Source organism: Vicugna pacos, chromosome 12 (genome assembly GCF_048564905.1).
Source record: "Vicugna pacos chromosome 12, VicPac4, whole genome shotgun sequence".
In the NCBI taxonomy this organism is placed as follows: Eukaryota; Metazoa; Chordata; class Mammalia; order Artiodactyla; family Camelidae; genus Vicugna; species Vicugna pacos.
The window spans coordinates 54,074,988-54,090,115 of NC_132998.1; the positions used below are offsets into that span (position 1 = coordinate 54,074,988).

Consider the following 15,128-nt stretch of genomic DNA (forward strand, 5'->3'; position numbering starts at 1 on the left):
GCCCTGAGGGCCTCTTATAAATCAGGCTGCCCCGGCATTCCCTGATTTATCAGGACCATCGCTGCGATTTACCATGCTAGCCCACATCGAGTATTGGAAACATCTGGCTTTGGTCTTGAGACAGAAGCTAAATGGAAAACGTGAAAACACTTTGCAGGTTGGAGCATGAAGTGAGATCTAACCTCAAGCAAGGAGCAAAAGAGGTTCAAGTTCAAATGAGGAGAAAACACAGTGGGAGAAGAGAAAGTGTAAAGTTGCCATTTATCGACTTTGCTCTCCACACCGCAGTGTGTCCGGGAGCTCCTGACAAGAGCGGGTGGGGACGGGGGAAGAAACAGTTGGGACTTCCGTTTATTGACTGCAGCGTTTGCTGGTCACACTGCAACTCGACACACACAGCCCGGCAGAGAGGAGGGCACTGACTCTTGTTCTCATCAATGTAAACACGACATTAATACCGAAGATTCAAGAAAATGGGTAAAAAGTCCAGTGTCCCCTCAATCTGTGTCACGGCAAAGGTGCCTGCCTACCCTGGGCCGGGTCGCAGAGGGAACCTGAGGTCGTGACCTCGTCCCAGCTTCAGCGAAGCCGATGCCAACACCACAGGAGCCCAATACATTCTTCCCGAAGGTCTCCAAGTGGACTTGTGACTCTTCGGGACTGGGCTCGCGTGAACGATGAAAGTTCTTCTAAAGGCCTGCGAGGTTCGCACCTTTTGCGTGCATGGAAACCGTCCCTTTAAAGCCCTTTCCCCGTGAGTCAGTCATAGCCAATAGAAAACGTGACCGGTTGTGAAACAGCTGGTCTTTGTATATCCACAGTCCCAATCACCGCCCCTGGATCCTGCAGAGTAGGGAATTCAGGGTCCCGGGGCACTCGGTGATCATCCCGAAGAAGGCTACCCATGTTTAAATAGTGGCCGGGACTCCTGGCCTCCTTGCTGGGCCACTGCTGACAGGGGGATGTTCACCGAGGCAGCTGACTCTCCTTCAGAGCCTTAAAAGATCAGGTTTTCTATTTGGGATTCCCAGACCCAAACCAAACAAAGAAACAAAATTCCCCAAAACAAAACAAGGGTGACCTTGAGGATGAAGAACCAACCAATCCGACCTCCAGGTCCTGCCAGGTACAGTGTCCCCACTGGGTTTTGCCAAATAGTTGGTTCCGATCATTGGTGTGCCCTACCCTGGGATACTCAACTAAATTTCAGGGCAAAGAAGAAAGTTTTCTCTGAAGAAGAGACATTTTTGCTTTTATTTCCTGGGATGGCTGCCCACCCCCACCCCCACCCCACCTTCCCCTTTTTTAAAAGCAATGAGGACATCCTAAAGACCTGCTTGGTCATCTGGCTTTGTGGAAGGATAACCCTTTTGCTCCGTCTCACCCCTCTGTGCCCCATCTCTTGGAGAGACCATGTGGATGGGCTGTTTTTCCCACACTCTGGGAATGACAGGTCATGGGCCGGAGAGGGACTGGCCGGATCCTTGTCCCAGATCTCTGTAGAGAGGGCAGCTCTGTTGGGCCAAAGAGACAAACAAAAACGAACCAAAAAAGCAATGCTCCATTTGAGTTTCAAGGCTGGGCCCCACGCAGCACGGGGCTCTCCCACTGCAGAATGTCTCCCTGGTGCCGGGCCTCTCGGTGCTAGCTGTTGTTCTCGGCCGTGAGATATTTGAGGGCGGCAAAGCCGTAGCGGCGGGACATGTCCTGCTGAAACTCTTCCTTCAGGGTTTTGAGACAGATGCGGTATTGCTTGTTGGACCGGAACTTGGTGATGTCGAAGCTGGGGGCGTGAGGCATGTGGATCATGTACGCGTTGGGCAGCACGATGAATTCATACTCCTGGGAGAAGATGAGAGCAGAGTGAGCGCCTGTATGAGGGATGCGCAGGCGGAAGACCACTTGACTAAGTGAAGGAATGATGTGAGTGACACCAAGAAACAAGGCAGCACCATGGAGAGCACAACCACGTGCAGGGGGACAGCTCGGGGCTGTCTTCATGACTTGGACACATTACCTGGCTTCCCTGAGCCTGGGTTTTCTCATCTATAAAGTGAAGGGAGTAATACCTACCTTGCGAGATGACCAATAATGTACGGCTCATGCTGGGCAGAGCTTAGGGCCCATAACAGGTTCTTGATAAATGAGACTACACGCCCACGTGTTTGCTCTAGAATGACACAAGCCACGGGAGGTTCTCTTGTGCAATTAAATGATGTCTGTTTATGTGATTTCTCACAGAGTTTGATGAGATTTGACAGATTAGTACAAAAGAGGGGACACTAAAAGAAAGAGGGGGAAAAAACAAAAACTCCACTGGACTGAAGCTTATCAAGGACAAAACAGACAAAGCAAACAAAAAGCCCCAACAAACAACAAACCGAAAACACAAATTTCCACCCACACAGCCTTATTACAAGTCCCACCATCAAATGGTGTTCTCCACTTTGCAGAATATAGAAACTCAGATCAAAAATGAATGGCCTCTGAGGAGCCAAAATAGAGGGTGTAAATTTAGGATGTGTCACTCAAAGGAGAACCAGCACACTTGTACTCAGAATCCATGTACTCTAATTTCGGACAGCATGTCTGGTAAGCCTTGGTTATCTAGTTTTGCAGCCCAGAGCAGATCAGAATCAACTCAGCAAGGGAAAAATCAGGATGGGGAAAGGCAGCTGTTACAGATGGAGGAATGCTGACAGCAGCAAGAAATGACAGTTGATGGTGAGGAAGAAGTTAAGAAAAACCATGAAATGAAAACGCAAGCACTCCCGAAGCTTGGCTGTCTGGGACACTTCATGTGGGGACAGAGAGCCTTTCCGATCCCACTAGCCCCTGTAGGTGTGGCTGGATTACCTCTCAGGGGTGTATGTCCCTAAATCACTGGAAGGGGTAAAGTTATGTTTAGCATGTGCTACAGCAAAGCAAGGAAAAGAGGCAACACATTTTCAAGTGTTCTGTCAAAACTGCTAAAAACAAATAAAAGCCCAGGTCTCAGTGCTGGAAGAATTAACCTGGTGGAACCAGTTCGCCTCACCATACTGCCGGACTCACGAAGATTACGAAATTTCTTTCCAGCAGAAGGTAAGGCAGACTCAGCGTTTCTGTCTGTGAGCATCACTGGACCACCCCCAAGGATTATTGGAAACATGGACACTAAAGGTCATGCTTTCTGTTGTTTAACATGAACACTCTTCCACAACCTTCTATCTCCATCACCGGTTTGCAACCCTAGATATTTATTCAGGGGCTGCTCTCAAACACCCTGGAACTGTTGGAAAGTTCTCCAGGTGACTCTCAGGGCCGCCAGCACTGAGCATCCATTGCTTCTCCTGACTTTGGGATGGTCCTGTTGAGGAATACTTGCACTGTGCGCTGAGGAGGTGCCTTGGAGAACAGCGTTCCAAGAGACCAAAGGGTGGGGTTGAGGGGCTCAGGCATCCTCCTCTTGGCTGAACCAGGTCAGCTTTGCGCCTGTTTGTTTGACACAGGGGTTGCCAGGCTGCAGTGTGTCTGGCCAGCCACATGCTTTTGTAAGTAAAGTTTTATTGGAACACAGCTACATTGGTTGTTGAGAAACCAGCTATAACTGAACTACAACGGCAGAGCTGAGCAGTTGAAAAGGATGCCTGAAGGCCCCACAAAGCCCTCCCAGCTCACTATCTGGACCTTTAGAAAAAGGCGCTGCAGACCCCTGGTTTAACCTACTAGAACCCTGCAGGAGGTTTCTTTTGAAGTAGGTGCTCAGCAAGTATGAGTTGAATGAATGAAAGGTTTCATGATTAAATACAGCCTGAAACTCATCCGTCTGTCAGTTACAGGGTAGAATCAGTAGCTTCGCCTTAGCTGCATGCTTTGTGTCACTGATATGAAACTCCCAGAATGCTCTGTGTCAATTATGTGACTCACAGACCCAGTGATGAATGGTCCTCATTTGCTCGTCTTCATCCCTGGGTTGCATGAGGTGGGTGGTGGTGAAATGGTTTGTCCCAGGACACTCACATTTGCCTGAGTCCTGGCTGGGAACCAACTCTCACCCAAGGTAGAAGAGTTTGGGGATCCGCAGCACTGAGGGTTAGTATTGCCACGTTCCCCCTCTAGGTCCCTGAACACATCTTGTTCCCTCTCAGTCCCTGCCTTCTCATCTCCAAGGCCCTTTCAGCGCTAAGATCCAAGCCTCTCCTTCCCCCGCCAGAGCACGAGGTCCAACGTTCCACTCTTCTCACCTGCGCATCCAGTTCCATGATGTGAGCCACCTTGTTCCAGCCAAAGCCCACAAACCTCCGGTCGTACTCAGGACAGTCCCGTCTCACGACAACATACGGCTCGAAATCGGCCTCCCACTCAACCCGGTAAGGCGTGGTGGCAGTCCGCCACTTGGCGAAGTTTGTGGGTGCGTGGCCTTTTGTCCAGACGTGGTACCTGGGACATACAGAGAAAAAGCCGTTGGGTGGAGGGACAGGAGCTGAGCTCTGAATGCTGCTGGTTTGGAGGACAAAGAGGTATGTGCTGATACAGCCCTTGCTGGGGTTTGGATTGTGTCCCCGCTTTGGGCAGAGATGCGGCTGCTTCCTTATTTTGCTGCTTCACACTGAGGCTGGATGTCCTCTGGACCTGCAGAGAACCATCCAGCGTGGCTGGCTGGTCCCTGGCCCGCAAGTGGACTTCCAGGAAGTTGTGTTATTGGGGGAGGTGACCAGGCTGGGAGGATGCAGGCACTGGAACCTGCCACTCCACCAATTCAGCAGCTCCTACCACAACCAAGGTCACTTCAGTGGAAGGACAACACAAGGCTGAGTAATGCCACATTCACGAAGGGTGAAAAAGAAGGATGTTGTGAGTTGTTGGGAGTGGTCCAAAAATCGGGCCAGGAAGGAGGTGATTTTCCATTTGTGAACAGGCAGTCTGGCCACCTGACACCTTTCACTGAACTGGCCTGGCACAAGGACAGCGGTGGACACGCATTAGGTTTAGAGTGCAGCACAGTGGAGCCACTGGACCAGGGTTCAAACATCACCTCCACCTCTTAGGCGCTGAGGACCTCCGACTGCAGAGCATCTAAACCAGGCTTTAGTTTCCTGCTGTGTCCACCAGCGAACTGCTGAGGGGCTTAAATGAGAAAGCGGAAAGAGGTTGGCCCGGTGCTGGGAGGCGGGGGGCGGGGTATTCCACAAACGCCGGCTCCCTGCCACCCAGTCCTGCAAGGTGGTTAAAAACACTGGTTCTGGTGGGATTCGGGGCCTGTCTGGGTTTGCGCTGTCCCTTGACAGGTGCAGAGGAGTCACCTGCCTCCTCTGTGGTTGTGCTGCTTTCTGTTGGTAACACAGAGAGAATGATCCCTACTTCGTGGGATACTTAGAGCGATGTCTGATACACAGTAACAGCCTCAGAATATAAAGATATTCTCATGATTTCCCCTGGTTTGTTCCGAGACATGTCGACTCATGGGTGGTCTTACTGTCAGTGGTACCAATAGCCATCTTATTTGTCCTCCTTTTCTAGAACCTGAATTCTTGGCCTGTTCTCATGTGAAAAAGAGGAGGAAGAGAAGGAAAGAGCAGAGGCAGCTAGGTCAGCTCTGTTCCCCTGGGTGGGCAGGCAGGTTCTGTGGGCTCAGCCCTGGAGACTGATGGCACACCAAGTGGCTGGTCAGCACAGAACAAGTGGAGGTTACAGTTAACTTGCCATTAACTAAAACAAGCCACAGCCTGAAAACTGCTCCAAGGAACCTACTTTCAGACCAGTCGACACTGGTTCTCTAGGACTTGCTCTCTGAGGCCATCAACATCAGCCTCCCAAAAAAACCAGTGATGAGCGAGGTTTCCTGGGCATGCTTTGTAGGACGCTGTATAGAAGAGACTTGGGGCACTGTGCTTTGAGCAGAGGTGCTCAGACTTGGGTGTGTATCAAGATCCACTGGAGGGCTATTTTGTAACAGTCAGATTGCTAGGTTCCACCCGCCGAGTTTCTGATCCAGCAGGTCTGGGATGAGGGTTGAGACCCTGATGCTTCTAACGAGTTCCCGAAAGATGCTGATGCTAGTGGTCCAGGGACCACACTCTGAGAACCACCGCCCTGGAGGACGTGGATGGTGTGGATAGTTTCTCATTCCAGGTGCGGTGGGGAGTAGGTTCCAGCTGCTGGAAAGCATTAAGAGTTCATCATTTGGAGGGAAGGCGACAAAAGCAATTTCTCGGAGGGAAGGTATGTAATTTAGCACTTGGCGTGGGCGGCTGGCAAGCTGTTGGCCGGAGCAGCAATCATGTACACAGCAGGCCAAACCCCAGCTCTCACGCCCACGAAGTTGGCCTTGAAATGAGTTCTTAAATCACCTGGGGATGGAGATGGAAGGAAGGATGCCTTGGAAATTTGCCAGGTGGTCAGTCATCAGGCTACATCCAAAGTCTCCATTTTTGCATGCCTCTTCAACACAGGTAAGAAAATTCAGGACTTGATCAGAGATCTGACAGTATTTTGGTTAGGATTATAGGCTCGGCAGCTCCTCAGACCTGGGCTGAATCCAGGCTCTGACTGGCTGTGTGGCTTGGAACAGTCAGTTAGCCTCTTAGAGCCTCAGTTTCTTTATCTGTAAAATGGGGACAATGTATCTGCCTCAAGGATTTGTGATGAGGATTTAATGGACTGATCACAGGGCCTGACATGTGTTAAGCACTCAGTAAGTGATAGTTATTATTTCTTTCCGAAAAGAAAGCAGGATTGGCTGGTGGGGTATTAACTCTTTCAGGCTACTTTCTAGAATTCTGGATGGAGAAAGAAGGCTGGAGTTTAAGTCCTGGCTCCTCCAGGACCCTCAACTCTTCAGTTTCTTTATCTGAATGAAAGGTGAAAAGGGATCATCTCTGAATTGTTGAATGAATAACCTATCTTATAAAGATATTTTCACAAAATAATGTCTGTTTGAAAAAACCTTCTAGAAGCTTCTAGTAACTTAATGGTATGAAAACCGAAGTTTTCATATTGTGATCTTTTCAATAAAATTCAGCTTGCCTAGAATTGTATGTTTTTTAGCTCAAAGGGAGTGCTGGCCATTCTCACACTGTTCAAGATGGAAGCCTCTCTTTAAAACAGGAGCTGATGGAAGACATGGCTCTCCCTTCGGACTGCTCTGCCAGGAGACCCCCAGGATTCCTGCTTCCTGCAGGGGTGCCACACTGAGTGTTGGCAGCCTGTCCCCAGGAGCCAGAACCCTTTCCCACCTGTGCAGTCGTACCGACTCCCTGGGCACTGTGGACAGGAGGCAGGACAATTCCTCTGAGATGGTTGTGCAGGACTTAGGGGTCTAGGAAACCAGGAAAATGAGGGGTTTGTTCGAGACTGTCACTTAGGCAAGAGGAAAGGCAGCTTCCACAGTGGCTGCATCCGCCGATGACTTGGAGTCACCCTGATGACTTGAGTGGTTGAAGCTACAGCTGCCCGGCCCAGGTTTGAGGACCTGGGAGAACAGACCGCTCACAAAGAAAGGAAAAAAAAAAAAAAGGAAGGAAGGAAAAGGCAGACGGCCACCACAGCGCTCACATGATGAAACCCACTTACCAGATGAGCGAGTGGACAAGCAAACCAAAGAGAGGACTCAAGAGCTGGGAGATGGGGCAGAACCTGAGCTGAGGGAAGTACAAAAGGAGATGAGCTGAACCCCCCGCCCAGCACTCCTGTCCCTCCGCCTGGACCCAGTTCTGTCGCAAGTGTACAGAAAGCACGTGGCAGGTGGGAAGAGAAAGACTGTGCCAAGCACACAGTTTGAGGCCAGCGGTGCTTTTCTTGGCCTTAAGGTGGCCTAACGCTGGCGACAAAGGGCTTCGGGCACCCCCGGAGGGGGGCGCCAGTGAGGGCTGCTCACCTGAATGTGAAGAGAGTCCCCATGTCCAGCATTGACAGCAACTCTGCCTTCGACTTGGGGAAAGAGAGCCGGTAACGCAGCGTCTCGAATGCGGGGACGATCATCGCCTTCTTGGTGTTGGCGAGGTCGAGCTGGATGACAGACTTCCTGGAAAGAGACGGCAGGCAGACACATGGTCCTGGGGTTGCCAGGCGAAGGCCTTCCCCACGCCAGGGTGGGAAGGTGTTTGGCACAGGGAGGGGTGGGAGACAAAGCCCGAGTCAGCCTTTCGGTTCAAACATGGGGAAACTGAGGCCCTGGGAGGCCAGGCAGCTGGTCCAGCACCACCAGAGCGCCCCGCTGTCTCTGGGCCAGACGGCGGAGCCTTCCTGGGGAGTGGACAGAGGGGCCGGGACCCTCCCTCGCTTCTGCAGTATGTGCCCGTTGGAGACAAGTGCAGGAGCCAGGTGTCGGGGATTCACTGGAGAGCAGTCTGCTGGGTCCACTGGGCTGACCACACACTCCTAGTCCACCCCCGGCCACAAGGGAGGGCTGGACATCTATCTACTTCATGGGATCATGACCAGCCTGGGCATTTGTGGGTCCCCTCTCTGCGACTGTTCAATCTTTTGACTCTTCCAGATTTCGGACTTTCAAACTAGCCAGACAGAGCCCGCGCGGCCCGCATCCTGCACGTACAGCCCCGGTATCACACTTACGGGTGGGAAGGTCTCCATCCTCCCACTCACTCCTGCCTTTGGACCCGGCCCTCTGCTCTTGGGAGACCCAGCTCTTGCCTTCCAGATTTGTCTGCCATTGCCCAGCTCTGTGGCCATCATTTAAAGGGGAGAAAGGCCAGAAGGGTCACAGAACATGAGGCTTGGCATAAACACAGGCAAGAAATAAATCCTGGCTCTGTCGAAATCTGGCCATATTGTGCAAGGAATTTAGTTTCTCCCGACCTCAGGTGCTTCCCTAAAATGGGGCCATAACATCTCCCTCTTGAGCTGCGGGAGAGACTGGACAAGGTAAACAGAAATTCTAATTCTGGGAGGTAAACCCAGCACACGGCAGGCGTGAAGCAACAAGTGGTCCCTATCACACTGCAGTGCTGTCCTGTTTCCTGGCTTGCTCTTCCAGGATCTCTTTTGACCATGGCTTTGGTACTTCATGCTGGCGTCCTGCTGCAACCACTGACCCTCGGGGTCTCAGGCCAGCCAAGGCTGTCTGCTCGTTATCTCTGAAATGGAGAAAGCAGTCTCCCCGGGTAACGCAGGCATTGAAGGCATTTTGCAAAACTACTGGAGGCAGCAGCCCTCTGTAGCCGTACAGTTGCTTATTGCTGTCACTTCTCAAAGTCCCTTTGCTCAACAGAACTTGGAGCCTGTGTGTACACAGGGGCCGGGGCTGGTCTGCAAGGAGCAGTCATGCTCCAAGGAAGTCACTGTGTTGATCCAGGCCAGCGTGGGACGAGAACAGAGTGGCAGCCCAAGGAGAACCACCGCAAGGTTTGGTATCAACACGTGGTGAGGGGGGGGATTCTGGAGCAGGTCGGAATCAGGATGGGTCTCTGAAACAACCCTTGGTGAAGCGATCAGCAGCTCCCCGTGCAGAAGCGCCGGTTGAGAGGGACTGGAAGTCGACATTAGAGTCCTCCAAGCATCGTCTGTAGTCCACTCTTTACAATTATGCTTAAGTTAATTAGATACCATGTGATATACGGCCCTCAGGCCACTATTTCCCGGGAGCTCCATAAAGGATGAGACCAAGATGGGACCTGGGTGAGCTTGACTCAGCCGGTGGGAGGACCAGGGGTCTGAGTCAGACTGTTCTGGCCTGCGTTCCTCTCTTTCTTTGTCTTTCTCTGGACAGTAACTTCATGGTTTTCAAACACCCCAGGTTCCCTCGTCCACAGCCAGGCAATCTCTTTCATATAAACCCTACATGAGACACGGGCAGAGCTGGGGCTGGTCACCCTCCCCCCGGAAAAGGTCTGTACCTTATTTATTGATCATGGGTGTTGGGGATGGGACTTAGGGGTCTAAAGAAGATCCTTGGATCAAGATGGCAAAGCCCTTGGGGAGAGGAGGGAAGGTGTCCCAGGGCTGATGGGCAGGGGTTATGCATTCAACAATCACCAAGCACCGACTTTGTGCCAGGCACTGTGCTAGGGAACGAAACAGCCAAAGCTTCCTCCTGCCTGGTGATTACATTCTTGTCTTAAATGTCTCAAGACGCTAAATTGGGGTCCAAGACTGCATTTGCAGCTAATTATTTTAAGATCTGATTGCTTTGGAAATAGGTGGGAGGCAATGGAAGGGAGTGGCAAGTCCTACACACACACACACACACACACACACACTCTCGATACGGAAGTCTACACGTGGCTGTCTCTAGCTATGTAAATCTCAAATTACTATTACAATCAAGGTTATTACAGAAGCCACTTCTTGGAGTAGAAGATAATTCCTTCTCTCATGGCCCTGGTACATGGGGGCAGCTTTGATCTTTGCTGTCCCACATGAAGCCCTGGCCAGGGCCGTGCGCTCAGGTGTAGACACTCAGGCTGAGCACGTCAGTTTCTCTCTCCTGGAAATTTGAACAGATGCAGACACGAGATCACAGAGCTGACTGGCACTAACATCAAGCAGAACTCCAGAAGCTTCTGAAGCTCTGCTGCAGGGGGGTCGGGAGCTGCCCGGGGTTAATTACTGTCTCGAGTAGTGGTTTTCCAGATCCAGCTTTGCTTTTGTAAGATACAGCATGCAGGAATTTATCCCCTTTGATTTCTTTTCATTTTAATTAAGTGTCTAGCACTGGTTTTGGTTGCTTGCGACCAAACCACCAGTGTATCTCAGGCCCAGAGTCAGCAGACCCAGTCGGCAGCATGCCTTATGAAATCGAGTCCTAGAAAGCCTTATTTCCTTCTGCAGAGGGAGTCAGATTCTGGAGCGCGTTCTGCAAATTCCCTTTAATCTCACTGAAACGCAAACTGCTGCGAAGGCGGATTTGTCACTAGATCGGTCCATTTCAGCCTCAGTTCAAGGAGGTTTTGATACTGGTGCCCTGAACGCCCCCCCCCCCCATGAAGTCGTTTCAGCCATAAAGTGGTTGCAGGGCCCCAACTCTGAGCACGTCTGTTCACTGAGGTGGCAACGGCAGCCTGCGCTTTCCTGCACCGTGTCCCGCTCGCATATCCTTCCCCGGCTGGGGCCTGTTGACCACCTAGGGCTGCAAGGCTGGCGGCCACCATTAACCTGGAAAGCAAGCCCTGCAGGGGATGGAGTGTTTCAAGTGCAGAATCTTCTGGGAGCCCAGGGGCAGTGTGGCGAGGTGGGAGAGCCCGACTGGGAGCCATCTCCGACCGGCTGAGCGGCTCTCTCTGAGTGGTTCATCCAGAGTCATCACACAGAAGATTCTGGAAGGCAGTCTCATGTAGTAGTGACCAGACAAACTGGGTTTCTAGCTTTGGCTCCACCACTCGTCTTGGGCAAGTCACTTCTGAGTCTCAGAGTTCGCGCGTGTGTTAAGTATTTTGATGAGAAAGAGCACGCGTGCGTGTGGAAGCGCTTGGTGGGACGCCTGGCGCACATGGAGCGCTGAGTACTTGATGGTCGCTGCCTGTGATGGTTAATTTTCTGTGTCAGTGGGGCTGGGCCATGACGCCCAGCTGGGTGGTCAAACACTCGCTTAGATGTTGCTGTGAAGGTGTTTTGTGGATGTGAGTTACATTTAGAATCAGCTGACTTTACATCAAAGCCCTTACTCTTAATAAAGTGGGTGGCCCTCATCCCATCAGCTGAAGACTTTAAGAGCAAAAATTGAGCTTTCCTGGAAGGGAAGGAATTCTGCTTCAAACCCGTAGCACAGAACTCCTGCCTGAGTTTCCGGCCTGCTGGCCTGCTCTGTGGGTTTCAGACTTGCCGGTCATCACAGTTCTCAGAACAACTTCCTCTCCACCCAGCCAGCCATCCTGTGGCTCTGCTTCTCTGCAGAATCCTCACTGACACACTGCCCTTGTCTAAGACCCTTTCAAAAATATCCACAAACCCACTACAATCTTTTTGGGCTGAGGATTCAGGTTTCTTAAAAGAAACCTTAGGTACCTACTGAAGTCACTCAGAACCCTGCAGGCACCGTGGGGGGGCGCCGTGCCCTGGAGGCAGCCAGCCCTGGGTTCTAGTGCAGCCTGCCACCCTGTCTTACAAGCTTGGGGACATCGCCAAACCTTTGGTAGCCACAGGTTCTCCATCTGTAAAGTAGAGATAATGCTCCCGTCTTATTGACCAGAATCGCTGTGAGGATGGAAGGAAACAATCCCTCTAGAGCTGGACGCAGTGTCTGACTCAGAGTAACGGGTAAACGAGCTTGCTTCCCCGTTCCTGGCTCCGCTCAGGGGTGGGCCTGGCACGAGGGAACGGGGGCGGGGGAGGGATTCCAAAAAGGCCACCAACTGCATACAACCAGGACCGGTTTCCGGCTTGCCGGCCTGCTTGTCTGTGGGAAACAGAGTTTGTTAGATTTCGGGCTCCAGCCAGGTCCCTGAGTCCTTCTTCGTGTCAAAAACAACTGAGGCGTTCCTGCCAGGGACCTCCATCCCTTCCAGCCCGGCGGAGCTGACCGGGCGGACCCGCGAGCTGGCCGTGACGATCTTCAAGTCCCCCGCTCTCCGCTCCTCTGCATCTTTCCCCCTCAGCCTCTCCTCAGTTATCTCAAGGATGCAGATAATTCAGAGCCTTCTTTGCTCCTACCTGGTAAAACCCGATGGGTGCAGCAGGGGTGTGTGAGTGGACGGCGAGGTTTCCTAAGCCAATCGAGGGGGAGGGTGCGGGCAGAGACCGCAGGCTTCCACGGGGCTCAGCGCTAAGTGCAAGAAACAGTGCGCAAGGGCACACTGTGAGGTAGCTGGGCTTCCCGGTGCTTAAAATGACCAAACCCCAAGACCGATCCAGGCTGCTGGCTGCGTGTGTACAGCCCTGTGTGCATACACACACCCCCTCCCTCTCTCTCTTTCTAGCCCCATCCTTTGCCCGAGAGGCGGGTCTCTGCCACCAGGAAAAGAGCCCAGGTTCCTGGCATGAAGAGACTATGAGAAAGTGTCTCCGAGAAATCAGGCACAAGGAGGCCCTGTGACATCACCTCATCAGTGGTGAGGATGAGGGCTGAGGCTGGGCGGCGGGGGTCTGCAGCCCGGCTGATCACCTAACCTCTCTGTTCCGCTGTGTCTGTGTCTGTAAAGGTGGGGGTGGGGTTAACAGCATTCCTCTCAGAGGGTGCTTGTGAGGCTCGCGTGGGTTCCTGCAGGTCAGGTGCTTCCTCCGGGCCTGGCAGGTGATGAGCACCTGGTATGGGTTGGCCATCAGCCAAGCTGCAGCCCACCTTCTCGGGCCAGCTTGACCACGGTCACAAAGGCGGGACCTTCCCACTCAGTCCCCTCACTGGTTCATTTCCTCACCGTTCCACTCTGTGCCGGGCAATGCTGAAGCACTTGGGGTGCCCTGGTCGGGAGAACAGGCAGGGATCCCTGTCCTCGTGGGGCTGACATTTTGGTGGGTGGGTGAGGGGACAGCCCATGAGAACAAACAGTGACTCGCACAGTATGCTGGAAAGTGAGGGCTGCTGAGAGAAAATGGAGCTGGATGTGGGATGTCAGGAATGCCGGAGGTGGGGAAAGGGTTGTAAATTTAGAGTGGTCCAGGCAGGGATCTCAGGGAGAAGAGGATATTGAAACAAATACCTGAGTAGGTGAGGGAGCAGGTCACATGGTGATCTGGGGCGAGAGCTTTCTGGGCTAAGGAAGCAGCCAGGGCACAGGCCCTAATGACATGAGCAGAATAAGGAACAGAGAATGTAGCCAGAGATGGGGCCAGAGAGGCACTAGGGGACGGAAGGAGTGAGCAGCTCACGCAGGGTCCTGGAGACCACCGAAGGGTGCAGTGGGCAGAACTCCCACCTCCTCCAAAGATATCCACCCCCGAATCCCAGAAACCTGCAGGTATCTGACCTTACATGGCAAAGGGACTCTGTTGATGCACTTAAGGATGCTGAGATGAGGTTATCCTGGATTATTCAGGTGGGCACAGGGTCATAGTAAGGATCCTTAGAAGGGGTAGGGAGGAGAGTCAGAGCCAGAGAAGGAGATGGGATGACAGAAGCAGAGCTTGGAGTGATGCTGCCATGCGCCAAGGGATGTACGTGGCCTCTGGACGGCCAGGAAACAGACTCTCCCGCCGAGCCTCCCGAGAGAACGCAGCCCTGCTCACACCTTGGTTTTGACCTCCACGAGACACTTTCCAGGGTCCTTACAGCAGCAACAGGAGACTAACACAAACTCCTTAAGCTGGGGAGTGGGCGATCTGTTTTCTGTGTTAGAAGACTCGCTCGACTGCTGTGTTGACAGCCGACGGCGGTGTCACAAGGGGAGAGGCTGGGAGACGGGTCAGGAGCCCCTGCGGTAATGCGGGCGCTGCCATGTGGGATGGCCAGATAGTCTGACGTTTCAAGAGGAGCCAACTGAAATGATTTTCAACACACGTGAGGCTGGGTGTCTCGCAGGGGACGCCCGTTTGAAGAGGGGCTGAGCAGTGAGAGGAAGGGCATGATCACTCATCTGACGATGGAGAGTCCCTCCCGACCCCACCACTTCACTAATTGTGTAATCACAGGCAATTTTTTTTAGCTCTAGGCTTTTTGTTTTCTTATCTTGATGATAATAAATACTTCACAGGCTCGGTTATTAAGAGAACTAAGATAATACATTCATCATTTAGTGAATATTGATGAAGCCAGACATAGATATTGAATCTGGAGCAGAGTGGACAGATACAACCCCTGCCCTGACAGAGCCCGAAGTGGGGTCGGGGGTCAGGGACAGAGACAGACGTGCAGGGGTCTCTGGTGTACAGCGGGGCTCTACTGAGAAGCAGGAGTTAGCCAGTCAGGAGAGGGGGTTCGAGGTATTTGCAAAGCTCTGGAAGCAAGAAAGCATGCAGGATTTGGGGGAACTGAATTTCTTAGAACATGAGCAGGGCGAACGAGGCCACAGGTAGAAATGACCTTGAAGGGCAGGGAAGGGCGTGTGTGCACGTGCAAGTCTGTGTGTGGCCCGAGAAGCCCCCTGGTCTCCGGCAGCCCGCCTCCCCTTCTTCTGCCTGGCTTCAAAGAAAGAGAAGTGTGACTTTCAACCAGAGCAAGAGAAAATCGTCTGAAAAACACCTCTCGGGACTGAGCAACCTATCTCAGGCGGAGAGGGCGGAGCGGGCAGAGCTAAACTGTGCCTGTCATCTGCGTC

The 15,128-nt window shown here is 52.5% G+C and overlaps 1 protein-coding gene across 1 annotated transcript in view; it reads right to left on the reverse strand.

The window, feature by feature from the left end:
* Positions 1–244: 244 nt before the first annotated feature.
* The window catches only part of LARGE1 (LARGE xylosyl- and glucuronyltransferase 1), a 488,867-nt gene continuing 473,983 nt past the window's right edge, over positions 245–15,128 (reverse strand). Inside the window, exons 13-15 of the mRNA XM_072973425.1 lie at positions 7,859–8,005; positions 4,227–4,422; positions 245–1,842 (exon numbers count right to left, since the gene is read on the reverse strand). Coding sequence (XP_072829526.1) covers positions 1,645–1,842; positions 4,227–4,422; positions 7,859–8,005 — 541 coding nt within the window. The 3' untranslated portion in view covers positions 245–1,644. The remainder of the gene's footprint in view (positions 1,843–4,226; positions 4,423–7,858; positions 8,006–15,128) is intronic.